This window comes from Salmo salar, chromosome ssa28 (assembly GCF_905237065.1).
Source record: "Salmo salar chromosome ssa28, Ssal_v3.1, whole genome shotgun sequence".
Taxonomy (NCBI): domain Eukaryota; kingdom Metazoa; phylum Chordata; class Actinopteri; order Salmoniformes; family Salmonidae; genus Salmo; species Salmo salar.
In genome coordinates this window covers 29,589,348-29,612,388 of record NC_059469.1, presented here as the reverse complement: position 1 = coordinate 29,612,388, position 23,041 = coordinate 29,589,348, and the positions used below count along the sequence as shown (strand labels likewise).

Here is a 23,041-nt window from a genome sequence, read left to right as displayed (position 1 = left end):
ACAATGTATCAGGTTTGATGGACGTGAACAATGCACCAAATATTCAGCCTTTTAAAAGCCAGTCTCTCTCCCGCGCCCCTTTTCTCTCCTCCCGAACTCCTTCCGTTAACGTGACACACATCGGTTGTGTGACAGGTCACGTGATGGTGGAGGAGGAACGGGACCAGCCGGAAGGAGGGGGAGCCGATGTTTAGCCCGATTGAACGACTAGTCTAGCTAGCCAGCATTCCTCTTCTCCCCGACGCTCCCCTAGAAAGAAGGAGAGAGCGATTTAAAAACGAGGGTCACAAATTATAATTCAGATACAGATTGGATTTGTATGATCAAGACAATTTGCCGTGGACTCGGCTATAAACAACAACGCGACAGAAGGCCTCGAAAATGGCCACACATACACCGCTGGATCTGAAAGAACTGGCGAGGCGTGTTTGAACGCGACGGATTCTTTTTGTTTCGGTGTGATCAGCAAACCAAACGAGTTTTGTGAATAACCAAGGCCCTGTATGGATTCTTTCTTGCTTTTTTAAATGAGGAGCGCAAGATGGCTGATGACAGCTACATTTTAATAAGGCCAGAATAGCGACGTCCTCTTTAAATTAAGATTAGAAGGGTGTTATATATATTTTCTATACACATTAGATAGAATATTGGATGTAAATGTTAAATCTGTGGGAGTCGTAAATTTCTTGCGTAGCCTTATTTATGCGCTTGTGCAGCGGCAGAACATGGTGATGTGACGTCTCAGATAATTGAAACGATTTAATTAAGCTTACGAAGTAAGTGGAGAGATGGGTTTTTTGTGTGTTTTTTTCGAAATGTGAGTTGATAATAGTCATGATTCGTCTCTGATTAAACCAAAGGAATGAAGCCAGGACATTTTGGGTCTGGAGACGTTTTGATGGTCTGTGTTTCTGATCTGAATGCTCGCCACAGCAGCCAACATTCCAGTGTATTCTAAAAACCCTTTGTTTTGTGCGTATGAACTGGAGTCGGCTATTAAACCATAAACTATGCAGTACATAGCCATCTAACGAAGTATTTGTATGATATTTTTGATCAAGTCTTTATAGGCCCACATACCCGAGAGGAAAGAGTATTTGGTGAGAAACGTCGAGGCCTTGTGTGCAGATATGCGATCGTTGCCTGTGGAGGCTTCATAGCTGACGACGTTACACATCAAACAAATCGGCTGTTATTCTGTCGCTGTCGTGAGGATCGAAGTCCGTCGCAACGTGATACAATGTTTATTGAAGGGCTTAGGACACTTGTCTTATGTATCTGATTTGCAAATCCGAATAATATTTTTTTGTTAGATCCTACTTAGAAAAAGCTGTCACGAGCATAATCATATTAATTGTGAATGCACCTAAAATAGTCTGCATTTTTGGAGGAGGACAAAAGAACATAATTAATATTCCCTTTATTGGAACATCGGCGTTTTATTAACCTTGGGCAAGATTGATCGATTTACAAATCGCTTTATTCAGGGTGTGGGTATAGGAATAAATTCGGCAACGTAATCTTTTCCTTATGTTCATTTCTGGACATCAATCGATTGAGGAAGAAACAAACATAAACCGACGAGGAAGTCGAGGCTAAGTCGTCAAGCTAAAGTAAGACCTACGCAGAATGGGTGAGCGTTGAAGTCTTTAATCAGCTGTATAGAAATCAATTCAAGCTTAGCGGTGATGTAACCATCTAAACGGACCTAATTTAGACCGATTCAGTGTAATGTCTGAACCGTATTGCTTGGTAGATCTCTGTGCCTTCATTGCTATCATACCGTAGCATATACGTGTAGCTAGCTGGAAATACGAACAATTGAGGTGCCAGAAATAGGCATATATTACGCACAAAGTCAGACGTTTCTTGCCTAACTCGTGTGATTTAAGATAAACGGGGAGGGCTTGCTACACCTTTACGGTAATATGCATAACGTCAGCCCGGACTGTGTGTTGTAATCACCGAGGTGTTGTCATCGTTTCCCGGAGGCCTTTTCCGACTGCGCCTGCCGCTGAGGAATCTGCCTACCTGCTCTTCCCTACAGGATGTGCACTGCAGCCTGGATTTAAAGCAATAGCGGAGACCTGAGGACATTTACAAGACTCACTGACAGTGTCATCAGTCGGTTGGACTAAACTGGTTGACAGTGCTGGTGATTAAAAATAACCCTTCATTGCTACGTTTTTGGCGCTTGCACAATAGACAATTAACCCTCAAGGGCTAACATATTGGACTAGAGCTTTTCATTATACAGTCCTCAAGACGTTTGAGCTATAGTCGAGGGGCTTAGTATATGGCTATAGAGCCATAGGATTGTTAATTTTTTTTTTCATGTGAGAAGCTTGTCGTTGTCGCGTGTCTATGTCCGCCACTCCCAACATGGCCTCCAACATGGCGACCTCCGACCTGTCCGAGACGTGGAGGAACTGTTTCGAAGAGGAGCTGATCTGCCCCATCTGTCTGCACGTCTTCTCCGAGCCCATCCAGCTGCCCTGCAAGCACAACTTCTGCCGGGGCTGCATCTCAGAGGCCTGGGCTAAAGACTCTTCCCTGGTCCGCTGCCCCGAGTGCAACCATGCCTACAGTCAGAAGCCCGCTCTGGAGAAGAACCACAAGCTGTCCAACATCGTGGACAAGTTTAACGCGTTGTCTGTAGAGAAGGCGGCCTCGCCGGTGCTACAGTGTATTCTGTGCCGCCGTGGGCCACCGCTCCCGGCCGTCAAGGTGTGCCTACGATGTAGCGCCCCCTGTTGTCAGAGCCACGTCCAGACACACCTGCAGCAGCCCTGCTCCGCCCTGGGACACCTGCTGGTGGAGGCTGAGGCGGTCAAGGCCTGGACGTGTCCGCAGCACGACGAGTACAGACTGTACCACTGTGAGGCAGAACAGACTGCTGTGTGTCAGTACTGCTGCTTCACGCGATGTCATCCCAGTCACGGACACGGGGTCACTGACGTTGAGCTACGACGCAACGATATACGGGTACGATTAAGATCTATTATGTCCCTTACACCCTTTCCTTTGTTTAAGGACAAAGCTGCTCAAATTGGGGGAAAGTATTGTGTGTGCGTGTCAGGGCTTCCGTTAGGAAAATGTGGCACCGCACATTGGACCGGCAGCATTTTAATTTTCAGGACATTTTAAGAAATTTACCGGACCCATATGCATTGGCTAGGCTACTTTTGAAGCAAGATAAGACATGCCACATAATATGTAGTAAAATGTTCAGGTTTCAGACAATGAAGTATATGTTTTGAAAATGCATACTGCCCTGCAGCTCATTTCAAAGTGGTGTGTTGACACGCTGAAGCCAGCCTAGTTGCCTATACACTTGAATGGCGAATGGGAAGAGACCTTGAATTACCAGTTGAGAAATGAAAATGGCTCTTTTGAATTGTGGCCATTAACAGTTTTAAACACGTGATTGCATTTAGAATTGTTGTGCAGTGATTGGGCTTATAAAAACAAGTTTTACTCCAGCAGAAATTAATGAGCTGTAGCAGCAGCTCTTGCGCTACATCGACTGGTATTTCAATCAATGAACAAGCAAGCATGCTTTATTTCGCAGCGGGATTTTTGTCTTGTCCCGGACAATTGGCCGGCGGTAATTTATCGGCTTTTTCATTTTTTTAATCGGTGAAAAGCCGGCTATTACCGGCTAACGGAAAACCTGGTGTGTGACGTGTGACGTGAGTCTATACTTGGGTGAATGCATTTTTCTATTTTGATCCATTCCAACCCCCACTCTCATCTGTTGAGAGTGACAAACAATGTGTTGGAGGGGTGGAACAATGAGGGGTTTCAGCCAGCCTTATCTCCTCAGCACAGGTGCATCCTCGCCTGGGTCCGCAGGCCAGGAGAAGGGGGGTGGTGGGGGGGATGAAGTGAGATTCTTCACTCCATTCTGTGGTAGAAAAGGATGACGAATGGTTGTTTATGGCTTCCTTTTTGTTTTCTTGTGAATCTCTTTATTTCCTGGTTTCTAAGGAAAGCTGTGGTTGGTTTTAAAAACGTCGAACTAATCCCAGATTTGGGATATCAGATAGGGGCTAGTCACAGTCATAAAGGCTTTTCTCCTGACTCATATTGGTGACTACTTCTGGTCTCTGACTCAATAGTATGTTAGTACTCTGTGTAGGTGGATGGGTGTGTGTTTGGGAACAGCCACATTGGAATGGTTAGGAGGACATTCTGTTTTGTGTAACAACCTACAGTGTGAATTCCTATCCTCTGATTGCTGTTGTGACTGACTACCATCTCCATATGTGATGAGTGACTTCAGGAACCCGGGGCTAATGCACTGTGTGACTGCTTACGTGCGTCTGGTGGAGGTGGTTGTGACAGAGGGGGTAGAGATGCCCTGCAGCCTCCCCCCAAATCATCCCTCCCTACTGGGAGTCCTCGTGGAGAAGATGTTGAATGAGACGGAGACCTGTTCCAATTGGACCTGTGTATAGTCAGACCCATTCCGCAAAAAGGCCCGTGGAAAAACAGACCCGTGCTGGTCCCGAACCGAGAGCCCGTTCAGATCCAGCAGTAGAAAGATCGAGCGAAAGAAACCAACTGGGCATTGCCAGCGCCATCAATAAACAAGCGATTATTGGTCAAATGATCCACAGTTATGTGTCCTTAAACTGCCTATAACAGATATATTTGTTTTAGATCTGTAGCATATTCCAAACTTTATAGCCAGTTTTATTGGTTTTTACTTTCCTAAACAACAATTGTCCACCTTTACGGTTCAGCTGTCAGAGATTTGAGCACTAAATGCATCAGGACATTGCATAGGGCTTTATGCTTAGGGTTCCACTGTCTGATATTAATATTACCTAAGTTGTATAAAGAAAGAGAGGCTTAGGCTAGCCCTAAAGACCGAGAGAAAGGTTTTCGATCAGAAAATTCATTATTGTTAGAGTATAGGAGTAACTCTTGTAGGCCTAAAACATTCTTCATTACCTCAAGTTCTACTGTCGCTTGTACGCAGTGCCTTTATAGAGCTGCAGTAGCTAAACCTAATAATAGCCATACCAAACATTTTATTAGGTTAATATCAAAAGCCATTGTTTATAGGGAAAGTACGAACAGGCTATTATATTGTGGCATTAAATTAAGTTTAGCATCTCACCTCGTTGGTTTTTCCTTTTCATGGTTTGAGTGCGAGTAGCCATTGGGCTACCGGTAATTATATTATATTGCGGCAAACAACATTACAGTTGGAACATAATCTGGCCAAAGAAAATTACTTAACAGAATTAAACAAAACACGTTGCATATTTTTATGCACAGTCATTCTGAAAATGACTTTTTCTCACATGGCTAACTACCAGGAAGTTTGAAAAGACAGTCTAAGTGGTCGGGGAGCTTATATCCATGAGCTCGCCTTCACTAACCGCTCTTTTGAAACGCTTATGTCAAGCAACTTGGATGCAGTTATCAATGTTGCAGTAAAATCATCTCAAGCAAATTTGGTGATCAACAAAGCAACTCAAAGAACATTGAAATTGCATCAATTATATCTATATATTTTTATATACATCTCCTGTTTGTCATGTCTGTTGTGATGCGGTTCACAGCAGCACTGATGGATGTTTTGACTTGACAACTGCGTCAGTTTTGAACGATCCGTTTGTTGCACACTCGCTGAAGACCTAGCTAGCCAGTAACTACCTAACACCAGACACAGATGAAGACCTAGCTAGCCAGTAACTACCTAACACCAGACACAGATGAAGACCTAGCTAGCCAGTAACTAGCTAACACCAGACACAGATGAAGACCTAGCTAGCCAGTAACTAGCTAACACCAGACATAGATGGAGACCTAGCTAGCCAGTAACTAGCTAACACCAGACACAGATGAAGACCTAGCTAGCCAGTTACTAGCTAACACCAGACACAGATGAAGACCTAGCTAGATGAAGACCTAGCTCTTCAATGTTGGTTACAAGCAGTGTACAAGCACTGAGCAAATTTCAGGTCTGCTGAGCACAAATTTGAACGTTAAAGTGATGTGCAACTTCCAGTGTGCATTTACTGTGAACATTGATGCTGTACCCACTAAGTTAGTTTTAACAGTGGCCATGTAGGCTACTGTGGCTATTTGATCATAATGTAAACTTACCAGTGGCCTACCATCAAAAACAATGGAGAAAATACATCCCATAACATTTTAACATGGAAATAGCTGTTCTGTCATTCAGCCTACAGTAGCAGCCGATGTGTGGTGTTCAATGTAGGCCTACATTCCATGAGACTTTTGAAAAAAAAACGTGCAGGGCTTTATATTAACCTGTTTATCCACTTGTCCTTCAGACAAGGAGGTGACTGAAAATGTTTCATGCAAGAATAATTCAGAATAAATGCATTATTATTCCTGTACCATTTATTACAGAGAATCAAACAAATTATGTTACCTTCTGTCTATTGGCTACTTAGCTTATTCAAGCCTGTCTCAAAATATATAACTGCCCCTTTTAAGGCAAAAAAAGAAGCTCTTTACCTGACTCGCTTTTTCAAAAAGCTCTTGTAGGAAGCAATCACTTACCTGGGGTAAGACACATTTAAGTAGAATGCATTCAGTTGTACAACTGACTAGGTATTCCCATTTCCCTTTCCCTATTGCTGATTACAAATGATCTATAACTGGGCTAATACCTCACTAACTAGCAAAGGATATGAACAAAACGTGGCTACATGCAGCTCTCACTTTGATCTCAAAACAAGCTCATGCTGTAAGCACAGTCCAGTTCAAAGTACATGGCACAGAGCCATATATGGCAATGGTCTATTTACATATAGGCCTCCTGCAGCTCTGCTTGTTTATGCCACACAAGTCTTTGTAGAGTATGGGCTGAGTAGTGTGTGTCAATGCAATAGAATCCTACTCCAATGCATTCTGCCTAGGGTTGCAAAGGGTCTGAAACTTAACGGGAAATTTCTGAACATTTTCAGTGGGAAGTTAAGCCCGGGGATTTTGGGAATTTTGCTTAAATTCATAAAAGTTGGCTTATAACAGGGAACTTTTTTGTGGGATACACAATGCAATTCTAGGTCTTATGGCATATTTTGGTTAAACTACCCCCAATTCAATGGAATTGCAACCCTCTGCATGCACAGTGCATTCTTCCATCACATGTACACCTGATTCTCAACATGTTGCACACTGAGATGCTATTGAGCCCACACCTCTACACTGTCTGAGCAGAGGACTACATGCTTTCTGGGAAGTTTTGATTACAATACTGGGTGGGGAAAATATATTTTATGACATGCATGATTTTTTGTTAACAAGTAAATAGTAGCCTACAACAATGTGTTTAAATCATTTCTAACTTGTTAACCTCTCTAGGGAAGGTGGGACGAAATCACGTAACAGCCAGTGGAATCCTGTGGCGTGTTATTCAAATACCTTAGAAATGCTATTACTTCAATTTCTCAAACATATGACTATTTTACACCATTTTAAAGACAAGACTCTCGTTAATCTAACCACACTGTCCGATTTCAAAAAGGCTTTACAACGAAAGCAAAACATTAGATTATGTCAGCAGAGTACCCAGCCAGAAATAATCAGACACCCATTTTTCAAGCTAGCATATAATGTCACATAAACCCAGAAGACAGCTAAATGCAGCACTAACCTTTGATGATCTTCATCAGATGACACCCCTAGGACATTATGTTATACAATACATGCATGTTTTGTTCAAGCAAGTTCATATTTATATCAAAAACCAGCTTTTTACATTAGCATGTGACGTTCAGAACTAGCATACCCCCCGCAAACTTCCGGTGAATTTACTAAATTACTCACGATAAACGTTCACAAAAAACATAACAATTATTTTAAGAATTATAGATACAGAACTCCTCTATGCACTCGATATGTCCGATTTTAAAATAGCTTTTCGGTGAAAGCACATTTTGCAATATTGTAAGTAGATAGCCCGGCATCACAGGGATAGCTATTTAGACACCCACCAAGTTTAGCCCTCACCAAAGTCAGATTTACTATAAGAAAAATGTTATTACCTTTGCTGTTCTTCGTCAGAATGCACTCCCAGGACTTCTACTTCAATAACAAATGTTGGTTTGGTTCAAAATAATCCATAGTTATATTCAAATACCGTTTTGTTCGTGCGTTCAGGTCAGTATCCGAAGGGTGACGTGCATTTCGTGACAAAAAATGTCCATTACCGTACTTCGAAGGATGTCAAACGCTATTCAAAATCAATTTTTATGTGATTTTTCTCGTAAAATAGCGACAATATTCCAACCGGGCGACGTTGTATTCATTTCAAAGGCTGAAAGAAAAAAATGGAGAATTCACATGAACAAGCATCTCCAGTGTCACTGTTCCTAGCCTGACCACTCACAAAATCTCCTGCTGTTTTTCGCCCAGAGACAGGAGAGACGTCATTCCACTTTCTGGCGCCTTCTGAGAGCCAATGGAAGCCTTAGGAAAATGTCATGTTACAGCAGAGATGCTGTATTTTCGATAGAGATGCCACAGAAGGAGAACAAATTGTCAGACAGGGCACTTCCTGTGTGGAATCTTCTCAGGTTTTGGCCTGCCATATGAGTTCTGTTATACTCACAGACACCATTCACAGTTTTAGAACCTTTAGAGTGTTTTCTATCCAAATCTACTAATTATATGCATATTCTCGTTTCTGGGCAAGAGTAGTAACCAGTTTAAATCGCGTACGTTTTTTATCCGGCTGTGCAAATACTGCCCCCTAGCCCCAACAGGTTAAACATAAAATACTGTCTTTTTTTTTTTTTCTTCCCTAATCTTTACAGGAAAATGCCACAATCTGATGTGTGGAAACATTTCACTGCAGCTAATGTAGAAGGAAAATCTGTGTATATTTGCAAATACTGTGCCAAATCATTTGTGAAGAATGCAAAAAAGATGCAGAATCATCTGGCCAAGTGCATAAAGTTCCCTCAGCGCTCACAACAAGCAACCTCTGACTAAAGTCCCTCTACTTCTATTCAAGGTGAAAATGATGAATCAGACACCTTATTGATAGCAACAGCTCACGGTCCTCTTGGAATCAGAAGTTGTTTTGACTCAATGGAGGAACGTAGTCAGAGAAATGCTGATGATTGTCTTGCTCGAGCTGTGTATGCAACTGGTTCACCTCTGATGCTCACAGGCAATGTGTATTGGAAGAGATTTCTGAATGTTCTTCGCCCAGCATTCACCCCCATACCAGACATGCTTTATCTACTCATTTGCCGGATGCAGAGTTCAACAGAGTTGAAGTGAAGGTCAAGTAAATCATAGAGAAAGCAGACTGTATTGCAATCATCTCTGATGGGTGGTTGAATGTTCGTGGGCAAGGAATAATTAACTACGTAATCTCCACCCCTCAACCAATATTCTACAAGAGCACAGACACAAGGGACAACAGACACACAGGTCTCTACACTGCAGATGAGCTGAAGGCAGTCATCAATGACCTTGGACCACAGAAGGTATTTTCACTGGTGACAGACAATGCTGTGAACATGAAGGCTGCTTGGTCTAAAGTGGAGGAGTCCTACCCTCACATCACACCCATTGGCTGTGCTGCTCATGCATTGAATCTGCTCCTCAAGGACATCATGGCACTGAAAACAATGAATACATTCTACAAGAGAGCCAAGGAAATGGTTAGGTATGTGAAGGGTCATCAAGTTATAGCAGCAATCTACCTCACCAAGCAAAGTGAGAAGAATAAGAGCACCACATTGAAGCTGCTCAGCAACACCCATTGGGGTGGTGTCGTCATGTTTGACAGTCTCCTGGATGGGAGTCTTTCCATGAAATGGCCATAACACAGTCTGCCGATATGAACAGCCCCATCAAGAGGATGGACACCCATCCCGGATGATGTATTTTGGGAGAGAGTGGTAAGCAGCCTGAAACTCCTGAAACCTATAGCAGTAGCCATTGCACGGATTGAGGGAGACAATGCCATCCTGTCTGATAAGTAAAATAAGAAATCCGTACTGCCCTGCCCACTTCACTGTTGCTCCAAGCAGAGGAAACTACAGTTTTGAAATATATCAAAAAGCGTGTAGACTTCTGCCTGAAGCCCATACACGCATCAGAGTACATGTTGGACCCCAAGTATGCTGGCAAGAGCATCCTGTCTGTATGAGGGCAAGGTTCTTGGCAGTCTGGCGAAGTACACTTCCAAGCAAGGGCTTTGGGATGGATATGCAATATGGCAGTCGTGCCAACATATCCCATCAGCCACCTGGTGGAAGGGACTTTGTGGATCTGAGGCTCTTTCCCCTGTTGCCTCCATCCTTCAAATCCCACCAACATCAGCCGCCTCAGAGCGCAACTGGTCCTTGTTTGGGAACACACACACACCAAAGCACGCAGCAGGCTGACCAATACAAGGGTTGAAAAATTGGTGGCCATCCGGGCAAATTTGAGGCTTTTTGAGCCTGACAAAGAGCCATCTTCAACAAGGTTGGAAAGTGACAGTGAAGATGAGGCCTCAGAGTCTGATGTTCAAGAGGTGGACGTTGAGGAGGTCCAGGGAGAAGACATGGAAGCCTGAGAGGAAGACAACCAAAGCTTTAGTTTCTACACTATCATTTTACAGATGTTTGTTAAATGTTTTTTGGAGATGCGATGGATCTTTGGGATCATTCAGTATTCCTCCCATGTGAAGTGTCAACTAATTTAATCAAAGTTCAATTCGTAACAATTTTCTTTTTCGTTTGGAACGATTTAATCATTTACAAATGTCATCTTAGAAACATAAACCTTTTACCTTATCATGTCTCCATAAGATATGGTAAATATATCTAATTCAATGTTTCCACCTGAATATTCCCCAAAATGTGCAACCCTAGTTCTGCCTACAACAAAATCTCTTGAATAGTTTGTTTCGGTATGTTGCATTGAAAGTGGCTAATATTGTGTTGATTCGATCCACAGTAAAGGGAAACATTGAAAGTGGCTAATGTTGTGTTGATTCGATCCACAGTAAAGGGAAACATTGAAAGTGGCTAATGTTGTGTTGATTCGATCCACAGTAAAGGGAAACATTGAAAGTGGCTAATATTGTGTTGATTCGATCCACAGTAAAGGGAAACATTGAAAGTGGCTAATATTGTGTTGATTCGATCCACAGTAAAGGGAAACATTGAAAGTGGCTAATATTGTGTTGATTCGATCCACAGTAAAGGGAAGCAGTGAAAGTGTTAACAGGGAAAACTCTAGAACAGTGGTCACCAACCTTTTCTGAGTCAAGATCACTTTGAGTCAACATGCAAGCTGAGATCTACCGCTCATATTTTCTTTTAACATGATTTAAACGTAAGCCTATACAACATTAACCAATTAAAAACAGTACTATAGCAATGAGGTTTGTTAGAGGTCCAATACATTATCACGGCATATTGGCTTTTCTGGAATTGCCCTGATAATGCATTGTTGTTCGACCCTTTAAAAAAAAAAAAAAAAAAAATCTGTTTCAAAATTTGAGAGGCTATATGATCATACCGGTAATAGATCCGTTTTGTATTACTTGTGAAGCACAGCTGAGTGAGCATACATTTAAATCATTAGCTTTTTATTTTACTTATCTGATGGTGCCTGCATCTGATGGTCAGTCTCAGTGGAGGGAGAGAGCAGCAGACTGAGGGTTCGCCGCTCAACATCCCTTCGCTCTCCCAACATCCCTTTCGCTATCCCAACATCCCTTCGCTCTCCCAACATCCCTTCGCTCTCCCAACATCCCTTCGCTCTCCCAACATCCCTTCGCTCTCCCAACATCCCTTCGCTCTCCCAACATCCCTTCGCTCTCCCAACATCCCTTCGCTCTCCCAACATCCCTTCGCTCTCCCTTTCCTCCACTGACACTGACCAAAAAGGAACACCGTCTTCCAGCTGATGGGGAAACTCGAGTCGCACCGCATTATTTCTGCCTCATGCACAAATTCATGTTACTCCTATGAACAGAAAGTGAAATATTCCTTGATATTAAAAAAGACCCAAGCTGCTAATAATAATAATAAGCCTATAGATACTTTCCTACTCATTCATTACTGCTGCAGTGCTTGTAGCGCTGAGTGGAAATAGGAAGACGTGCATTTCATGGCTTATAAAAGTGTTGAATACAAAGTGTTGACAGTGCTGTGTAAGAACTTAAACATGAACTCACCTCATAAAAACAGCAGCTCTTTGCTGTATTTGCTGACAGTGTCTCTCTAGTCATAGTTTTAAACATGTTGAAATCTGTAGCTTTCTTTTATGTCTGCTACGTTACTGCAGACAGGGATCTGAGCCATCCGATTGGCCAGCGGTAGGCCTATAGTGCACTTAGAAGGCGGAGTTTGTACCTAGAGACACATACAATGGTTGAAAATGACAGCAGTTCGCCAACCTGGCGTGCAGGGCAGCTGAATTGGGGCTCGGGGCTACTGCGCGCACGTGAAATTTAGAGGGAATATTGGTTACAAGGTGGTATTCATTTAAATTAGGTAAGAGAATATCATGTCACCATTGGCGTATTAAAATGAGCGTTAAGGTAATGTCCCCTTAATAATGAATCCAAATGTTTGACATGGGGGAGGGCAGTAAGTTTATGATCAAACTTGATCAGTGTAGAGTCATTTTTCATACTTTGGTCATCAAACTTTGTTCTGGGTTCCTTTTTTAAATATCACATTTAATGAAAAACTATTTTGACCATTAAACCTTGAACAGGCCTATATTGCAGCAATTACCAACAAAGGTGAGTGCCTACTGTAGGCCTACCCAACAAATGACAGCAGTAGGCTAATGCTATTTCTTTAACAAATCTAAATTCATTAAATTAAATATGGAGCACAAAATAAAAAGACAGAACTTCATTTAGCCAACAAATGTCCCAAAAACATTTTTTCACATATTGAAAGAACTGGTTTAGATTATTACACAGGCCAATAATAATGATAAATATGATTTAAAATAAATAAATAAATAAAAGTAACAAAATGTTCCCCTTGACTTCTTATCAGTGTACTCTTTCTTCTTCAACGTTTGTTTTACTTCAATGAAAAAGGCCTCCAGCTTCACAATCAACAGTAGCCTAGGCTCTCACTCGCTTGCTCTCTCTCAGCAGCATGCTCAGCCGGAACCACTCAGGTGAACAGCCGGAACCACTGTCAGCTGGACATAAACTATACGCTTTGAGTTGCAATCGACTGACACAGATAACAAGCTTGCGCAGTTCTCATCACCTCACACACATTATCTTAACAGAGGATGTGTCCAGAAACCCATGGCAATTATATCGGACCAGACCCAAGTCAGAATTTAGGACCCCGGACCTGCTCAAGTCCTGGGTCGGATCTTGTAATTTGGGGTCTGTTGGACCTGTGAAGAACTCCTAGCATTCAGGTCACTGACCTCCACTGTGTGTGTGAAGATGCTAAAGGAACAGTGAATTGTGCTACTTTTAACCTTTCCCCCAGGAAGTGGAATGTTCTAATTTCTGTCTTGTTTCCTCTGCTGAATCCCAAATCAAAATCCTACATTTCAGATCCAGAGAGGTTCCTAGGGTGTAAAGGCTAGAACTCTATTTGGGATTGTGAAGTCTGGAAATTCCTTATCTTGTGTTTTTGGCCTTAGTTTGGTGCCAGTTGTGCCGGCTGGCCTGGTACTCTGGTTTGGCCAATCTGAGCGTGTGTGTTGTGGCCATGCTAACGCCAGCCCAGAATAACCAGTGTTGTGACAACGGTATCATGAGTGGGCCTAATGTGTGTTTGTGGGGCTCAGAAAGAGTATTGAGGAAGAGGTGAGGAGCAGCAGGAGAAAGGAAGAGTAGGAAAATCTCTCTGCCCCCCGAGTTGCTCTCTCGCTCGCCTTTCTCTCCACCCTAGGGATGGGCTCGGTTATTCAAATATCCAAACTGACGTTAATATTCGAATACTTTTGAATACAATTTTTTTTTAAATAATTGGTCTATTTTAATAATGAAAAGGCTTTGTCTCAATTGAAATGATCTATGTGACATTGCCACACACGGATATACCATGACATTTGAAATTCTTAATTCAATAAACCAACAAACTTTTGAATGTAGATTTATTGACGTGTGCCCCATATAAAGACTGTGTAGCCTACATAGGTTCATGTGTGTATCTTGTTGTTGGCACCAGTCGGAGGCTCCATGTGTAGCAACGTGACGTGGGAGATCTCTAATTAGTGCAAAATATAATTAAAATGATGGAATTAAATTGGCTAAATGAGGATTAGGCTACAACGAGCAACCGACAGGTAGTCTGTTTAATCCGAATGGAGTTGTTGTAGACAAGGACAGGGAGCGCAGCAAAATATCCTCAACTAGCCTGGGGGGGTGAATGAGCCAATTGGAAACTGGGGGGGGGGGGGGGTGAATGAGCCAATTGGAAACTGGGGATGATTACATGGTCAGATTGGGAATTTAACCAGGACACCGGGGTCAACACCCCTACTCTTACAATAAGTGCCATGGGATCCACTGAGAGTCAGGACACCAATTTTAACGTTCCGTCCGAAAGACAGCACAATGTCTCCAATCACTGCCTTGTGAGATTTTTTTTTTTCTTCTTTTAGACCAGAGAAAATAGTGCCTCCTACTGGCCCTCCAGCACCACTTCTAGCAGCATCTGGTCTCCCATCCAGGGACCAACCCTGCTTAGCTTCAGTGGCAAGCCAGCAGTGGGATGCAGGGTGTTATGCTGCTGGCAAATGGGATGATGGATAACCTATGGCATTTATAAGTTTGTCTAACTAGCGCGATTCAGGGGCTACTTTCTCTCCCTCCCATGTCAACACACCACCAGCCCCTGCCCATCCCCCGCCCTGCTGCTGTGCGCACCCTCTCTCCCGAGCCGTGCAGACTGCGCAGCAAACAGGTGTCCAAGTTTAAACAAAGGGCTCCCGAGTGGTGCAGTGGTCTAAGACACTGCATCTCAGTACAAGAGGCGTCACTGCAGTACCTGGTTCGAATCCAGGCTGCATCACATCCGGCCGTGATTGGGAGTCCCATAGGGTGGCGCACAATTCGCCCAGCGTCGTCCGGGTTTGTCCGGGGTAGGCCGTCATTGTAAATAAGAATTTGTTCTTAACTGACTTGCCTAGTTAGTATTTTTTTTATTTAATTTATCTGGCTATCCCCCCCAGTTCATCCCTTCATACCTCACACACATGCAGCCAGAAAATATCTATTGGTTGCTATGACAGCCCCCTCCCTCCCTTCCTTCCCTTAGATGGCGTGTTTGTTAGATGGAGCCTAAATTAGCTGGCTCAGCCTGCTGGAGGCTTGGTAGTGGGCTGGTGGAGTTTGTCTTCAGTCATATTGATTTGTTCAGAGTTATCGAACCAAACTATGAACTTACCATTTCTCGTTCTCTCCCACTTTCGCTCTCTCTGTCTCGTCGCTCTCTCCCTCCCACTTCTCCCCCTCCCACAGCAAAATCTATTGCGGCAGCAGGAGAGGGTGGAGGAGAGAGTTCAGGACATCGATGAGCAGCTCTGTAAACTGGACTCTGACAAGTGTGTGGTGGAGGTACGTCTGATTTCTCAAACTCTTCTCTCTCTGTGTGTATGTGTGTATATCTATGATGTATCTGTCATCTATCCATACACATACACACAGAGTACCAGTCAAACGTTTTGGACACACCTACTCATTCCAGGGTTTTCATTTATTTTTCCTATTTTCTACATTGTGGAATTATAGTGAAAACATAACTATGAAATAACACATATGGAATCTTGTAGTAACCAAAAAAGTATTCAACAAATCAAGATATATTTGAGATTCTTTAAAGTAGCCACCTTTTGCCTTGATAACAGCTTGGCATGATCTCAACCAGCTCCATGAGAAAGTCACCTGGAATGCATTTCAATTAACAGGTGTGCCTTTGTTAAAAGTTCATTTGTGGAATTTCTTTCCTTAATGCATTCGAGCCAATCAGTTGTGTTGTGACAAGGTAGGGGTGGTATACAGAAGATAGCCCTATTTGGTAAAATACCAAGTACATATTATTTAAAGAACAGCTCAAATAAGCAAAGAAACGACAATTCATCATTACTTGAAGACATGAAGGTCAGTCAATCTGGAAAATTGCAAGAACTTTGAAAGTTTCTTCAAGTGCAGTCGCAAAAACCATCAAACGCTATGATGAAACTGGATCTCATGAGGACCGCCACAGGAAAAGAAGACCCAGAGTTACCTCTGCTGCAGAGGATACGTTCATTAGAGTTACCAGCCTCAGAAATTGCAGGCCAAATAAATGCTTCACAGAGATCAAGTAACAGACACATCTCAACATCAACTGTTCAGAGGAGACTGCGTGAATCAGGCCTTCATGGTCGAATTGCTGCAAGGAAACCACTACTAACGGACACCAATAAGAAGAGACTTGCTTGGGCCAAGAAACACGAGCAATGGACATTAGACTGGTGGGAATTTGTCCTTTGGTCTGACTCCAAATGTGAGATTTTTGGTTCCAACTGCTGTCTTTGTGAGACGCAGAGTAGGTGAACGGATGATCTCCGCATGTGTGGTTCCCACCATGAAGCATGGAGGAGGAGGTTTGATGATGTGGGGGTGCTTTGCTGGTGACACTGTCTGCGGTTTATTTAGAATTCAAGGCACACTTAACCAGCATGGCTACCACAGCATTCTGCAGCGATACGCCATCCCATCTGGTTTGCGCTTAGTGGGACTATCATTTGTTCTTCAACAGGACAATAACTCAACACACCTCCAGGCTGTGTAAGGACTATTTGACCAAGAAGGAGAGTGATGGAGTGCTGCATCAGATGACCTAGCCTCCACAATCACCCAACCTCAACCCAATTGAGATGGTTTGGGATGAATTGGACAGCAGAGTGAAGGAAAAGTAGCCAACAAGTTCTCAGCGTATATGTGGGCATTCCTTCAAGCAGACTGTTGGAAAAGCATTCCTCATGAAGCTGGTTGAGAGAATGCCAAGAGTGTGCAAAGCTGACATCGAGGCAAAAGGTGGTTACTTTGAAGAATCTCAAACATAAAATATATTTTGATTTGTTTAACAGTTTTTTGGTTACTACGTGATTCCATATGTGCTATTTCCTAGTTTTGATGTCTTCACTATTATTCTACAAATGTAGAAAATAGTGAAAATAATAACTCTTGAATGAGTAGGTGTTTTAACTTTTGACTGGTACTGTATGTGTGTGTATGTATGTACACTACCGTTCAAAAATGTTGAGTCACTTAGAAATGTCCTTGTTTTTGAATTAATTTTTTTTTTTGTCCCTTTAAAATAACATCAAATTGATCAGAAATACAGTGTAGACATTGTTGTAAATGACTATTGTAGCTGGAAACTGCAGATTTTTTATGAAATATCAACAAAGGCATACAGAGGCCCATTATCAGCAACCATCACTCCTGTTTTTCCAATGGCACGTTATGTTAGCTAATCCACGTTTGTCATTTTAAAAGCCTAATTAGACAACCCTTTTGCAATTATGTTAGCACAGCTGAAAACTGTTGTTCTGATTAAAGAAGCAATAAAACTGGCTTTCTTTTAGACTAGTTTAGTATCTGGAGCATCAGCATTTGTGGGTTCGATTACAGGCTCAAAATGGCTTGAATCAAAGAACATTCTTCTGGAACTCGTCAGTCTATTCTTGTTCTGAGAAATAATGGCTATTCCATGCGAGAAATTGCCAAGAAACTGAAGATCTTGTACAACGCTGTGTAGTACTCCCTTCACAGAAAACAGCGCAAACTGGCTCTAACCAGTATAAAAAGAGTGGGAGGCCCCGATGCACAACTGAGCAAGAGGACAAGTACATTAGTGTTTAGTTTGAGAAACAAGACGCCTCACAAGTCCTCGACTGGCAGCTTGTTCACCTGCGGATGTCCTGGGCTGGCGTAGTTTCACGTGGTCTGCGGTTGTGAGGCCGTTTAGACGTACTGCCAAACTCTGTAAAAGGATGGAGGCGGCTTATGGTAGATAAATGAACATTCAATTCTCTGGCAACAGCTCTGGTGGATATTCCAGCAGTCAGCATGCTAATTGCACACTCGCTCAACTTGAGAAATGTGTCCTTTTATTGTCCCCAGCACAAAGTGCACTTGTGTAATGATCATGCTGTTTAATCAGCTTCTTGATATGCCACACCTGTCAGGTGGATGGATTATCTTGGCAAGGGAGAAATGTTCCCTAACGGGGATGTAAACAAATTTGTGCACATTTTTGAAAAATAATCTTTTAGTGCGCATGGAAAATTTCTGCGATCTTTTATTTAAGCTCTTGAAACATGGGACCAACACTTGACATGTTGCATTTGATATTTTAGTTCAGTATATAACCATAGAGATCCTATTAAACTAAGATGATGATGTGTGTATAACAGTATGTGTTCTCTCCTACAGGACAGAGTGTGTGAGCTGAAAGAGGAGGTGCGTGTGCAGTATCTGCGGATGCAGCACTTCTTGGAAGAAGACTTGTCCCGTACGCTGGAGGTTCTAGAGCGGGCCCGTTCTAGGTTCTGCCAGGAGAACGCGGGTCAGGTTCTAGCTTTGGGAGAACAGAGACACGAGGCCCAGAAGTTGCTCAGCTCAGTCCACACAGCCTTTGGCAAATCTGAGGAGCTGGGCTTCATGAAGAACACCAAGCCTGTCAAGATCCTCATGGAGCGGTGAGAGACAGGACCATTACAAACATGTTATTACAGATACAAAAAGGAGATGACACAAGGCTTATTATGCACATTACCACTGTAATCATGTTAGAATGGTCATGCTTGTTAAACACATTGCAACTATAGGTACAGCATGTTTATGGGAGGGGGGTGAAGTTCCAGACTCCTTATATGTTTTTATTACAGGATATGAGCAGTAGCAGCAGAAATGCGTAGGGCTCATTCAGGGATTGAACTGGGATCCTCAACACAGGGGGAATCGTATGGTTCAGGAGGCAAGAGTATTAACCACTCGTCTAGACTCCGATCCCGCAACTATACTTTTAATGGAGCGCTAAGATACCAGGCGTGTTACATACATATTTGTGTGTGTTGCAGGTCTCAAGCGTGCGTAGGCAGTGCACTCCCTCCCTACAAGGTGGGAAGTCTCAACTCTAAGCTGTTCCTGTCAGAACTCTCCAAGAGAGAGAAGAGCCTACGGAAAACAATGGAAGGTAGGATTGAGAGAATTATCTTTACAGAACCATCACAGCCTTATCTGGTTTGTCTTAGTGGATCAAGGTAATTCTGATCCCCTCTTCTCTTTCCTCCTCTTCCTCTACCTCTCTCACCCCCCCCAGCCCCCCTAACCCCTCCCTCCTCATTCCTCCAGTCCGTCCCTGCGTCTCCCAGCGGCCTCGGCTTGGGGGCGGAGAAACGCAAACACTCCTCGGCGTTCCCAGAAGGCAACGGGAGTGCCGGGAAAAACACTGCTTCCGGGTTCAAGGACTCTTCATCTTCCTCCTCTAAGCAGCCCTACCAGGGCCCAAACTCCGCCCCCGGAGAGGGCCAATCATCGAATCAGCAGCCTCTAGGTCCCTGTGGCCCCTCCCACATGAGCGAAGGTGGCGGAACAGGAAGTGGAAGCGGCTCTCTGACCAATCACCATTCAGGGTCTGTGTTCGGTCCCTCCCACTTCCCCCCTACCGGCAGTAGCTCCTCCCATTCTTCCCAGCAGGCTGTGCTCCCCCAGTATGGCGGGCGTAAGATCCTGGTGTGTACCATGGATAACTGCTACTGCTCCGGGGTACCCTCCGTGTCGGGGCACCGCGGCCACCCGCCCTACCCACGTTCAGGCTCCTTTCCCTGGGTAAGCGCCCAGGACTATCCCCATCCCCCCGGCCTAGCCTCTGGAGCTCCAGCCATGCAAGGGCTTGCTGTCAGAGACTGGATAGACGCACAGCAGACGCACCGACACACAGACTTCTATGGGCTGTATGGGCAGCCCTCCACCAAGCACTATGTCACCAGTTAACACACACATTTCTACAAGCAAATAGGTCTCCAGTTAGCACTGCGCTACTAGTTAACACACACAATTAGATGCACTTACAGACATACACACATTCGGAACATGTATACCGGTACACACACAGAAGTACACTTCTACTGGTTATACGGACAATCCTCTGCTTAGCACCATGTTACGACTCAGACGCATTTACTCACACACCACACTCGGGGCAGGGTTGAGATATTAGTTTTCTATGTTTTCTTCGTCAGACAGACAGACAGTGTTACTGTATGATGATTATATGTGTGTTTGTGCAGCAACTGTTGACGCTGAAGCATTTCGGCTCAACTAAAATGTTTTAGCGACATCTCCCTCCCTGTTGTAGTGTGATCGATTAGCCTTATGATATTATAATTATTATTTTCTGTCTGTTGGACATGGGGTATCTGATGGATGTGTGAAGAGAAGGATGGTTTATTACTGTTAAAGCTCTGGTTTTGTTGCGGCACTTTTGTCTCCTCTCCTTGTTGAGTTCAGGAATGTACTGTACAGCTTGAACACACACACTCATGCTTCCAGGTTCTCTTCTGTGTGTGTGTGTGGGACTCCCTCCATGCACTTTGGGGGTGTTGGGATTTCGCTCTGTGTAGAAGTTGCCCTGATCGTAGCCACAGGTCTACAATCAGTTTACCCGCGCCCCCCCCCAATCCTAACCTTAAACATCATAGGGTCAAATAGTGGACACTGACCCTAGTTCAGGATGTAGGGGTAACTGTAAGCCTCCTCCATTATAGACCTTCTCTGTTCCTGTTCTCTATGCCCATCTCACTGGAAAGGGGATCCAAACCCCTTCCTTCCTGCTGTCAGGCTTCCCCTCGGATTAAATTCTTCCATCTGAAAGACTAAGAGACTGTCTCTGTTTATTTTCTAGTTATTAATATACGAATCATGACACGTGAGTTATTGCCATATGACATATGAGTAATAACCCCATATGAGCAGGTTTTATGTTTGTCTTAAAGCCAGTTGGCCTGGTAGACATGACTGAGGCTCTCCGAGCCACTATATGGCCTGGGCTGGACTGGACAGACCAAACAAATCAGCTCAAGCATCCAGGGGTGTGACTGTGACAATGCGTTAATGATGTACTTCCTGCAGGGTGATGATGTCACGTCCTTTCAACAAGCACACAAGCTCTCTGCTTCAAGTTTGCGGCTGTAAGCATGCGGGGAAGAGTTTTATAAAGCACTCTGGAATATAAAAAAATAAATAAATAATCGGTAACAGTTTTAAAAAGGATGAGCGAAAGTACTGGTTGAGGGTTTTTTCATGAACTTTTTCTAAAGAGAAACTGGACTGCCTGACGTAACCATTGGTCAAAAACGCTGGAAAGGAACCATTGTTACAAGAACAGTCGACCAATAGAAGAAAAAAAAAGAGAAAAAAAAGGAAAACTATCTTTTTTGTAAATATTTTGTGAAATGAAAAATTAAGGACATGTCATTTGGAGGAGGGTTCCAAATAAATCAAAGAATTTAATTCAGTTTTCCATTTCTTGTCATCATAGCCCAAAAGGCTTCTTACTTTTGTCTCTCTTTCTCTCCCATTCAGCCTTTGTATTCATATCTGTCTGTAAGTTACTAATACACAACTGAACTAAATGCCATCATGTGGTGGGTTGAAGGGAGACTCCTAGAAGAATACAACTAACACCCATATGGGAAGACATCCAACGAAGCCTGTTATTTACTGGGTGTTATTCTGAGAGTTAGACCCTGTGGTGAGGGGTGGGAGAAAAACACAGTCAAATTTGTCCTGCTGTTTCTCTGGTGAAGAGTCAGGGGTGGGAGCCTTCCTCCCACTCGTTCACTCAATCTCACACTCTTCTGCTCTGTCTCTGTGGAGTCTGGGTTGGGGATGTTGGTAAGACCTTGAGAAGAGAGCTGAGCTCCACTAAACAAACTCTCCATCTGAGAAGTCAGCTGATCGCTGAGGCGTGGTTGGTCTGTGGGGGGCAGGGTGGCTGAATCTGGGTCAGTCTTACCTTCGCTGTCCGCCCCCTCAACCCTACAGCTCACACACACAGTCATCTGTTAACTCGAGAAATGAGTCAAAGAGAAACTGAGATCCTGCTCCCACCAACAGAACTACATACTAACATCAGCAGTATAATATCCCTAGGTTTTTATTGCAGTGGAAACTGAATGAGTAGTGGCAGCACATCAGAGAGAGGAAGAGGGGTGGGTTTGTTGGTGTTGCTTTTTGTGTGTGTGAAAGAGTATTACAATACTATCGCCTCGTCGACGAGGTTTAGCTTGACTAAAAGGTTTGTTTAAACCTATAGTCCTAGCTAGGCCATGTTCACTAATCTCTTCATCAGCACCTTGGTCCAGGGTGTTGTTACGGCTTGCTAACACTGAGCTCAGTTTTAGCAAGCCCCACTTAATGCCCTGGACCAGAGCTAGTTGATGTGAGATGGGATTGGATGGTGAGGTCATTTGTAGATCATCTGCAGCCCAGCGCGGAGCTCAGGCTGTCCCCAGCCAACAAACAGTATCACGAGTCTGATATGTGCTGAAGTAGAGGCAGTCAACAAAAGGACTGGCTTTCAAACATTTATTAAATTAAGGCATGGTTTCACAAGTTGACCTTTTCAGGGTGGCCTCTGGCCCGGGAACATGTTCACAACTATGCAATTTAAAACATACCAAAAACACAAAGGAAGCAAAAATCCCAGGAGGTGGTGCAGCCCAGGAGACAGGTGTCCATTTTCTTTCCCACATCTTCACTCACAAGACTCCATTACCCCGAAGACTGTATTACCACTAAACAATGAGTGTATGGTTTGATTTATCTTAACACACTTTAAAGTGATGCACATTCTTATGTATTTACCTTCTGTGCAACGCCCACCTCTTTCCTATCTGTTGGTTGGATATGAAATCTGTTTCCTGTCTCATCTGTCATCGTAGTAACTCAGCCATGATGAGTTGAAGAGAACGGGCCGGTGTGAAGCGTGTTGGTTAGGGATCTGACTGGTTGGTTTCTCTCTTTCTCTCAAACACACACAGCTGTAGAACAGCT

At 43.5% G+C, this 23,041-nt stretch overlaps 1 protein-coding gene across 1 annotated transcript; it reads left to right on the top strand.

Annotated features, from left to right (window-relative positions):
- Positions 1-148: 148 nt before the first annotated feature.
- LOC106589843 (E3 ubiquitin-protein ligase TRIM8) lies at positions 149-21,496 on the top strand. The gene is made up of 5 exons (XM_014180237.2): positions 149-2,985; positions 15,452-15,547; positions 18,416-18,681; positions 19,063-19,178; positions 19,305-21,496. Exons 1-5 carry the CDS (start codon positions 2,365-2,367, stop codon positions 19,976-19,978), a joined length of 1,773 nt encoding a protein of 590 aa, XP_014035712.1. The 5' UTR covers positions 149-2,364; the 3' UTR covers positions 19,979-21,496.
- Positions 21,497-23,041: the final 1,545 nt, after the last annotated feature.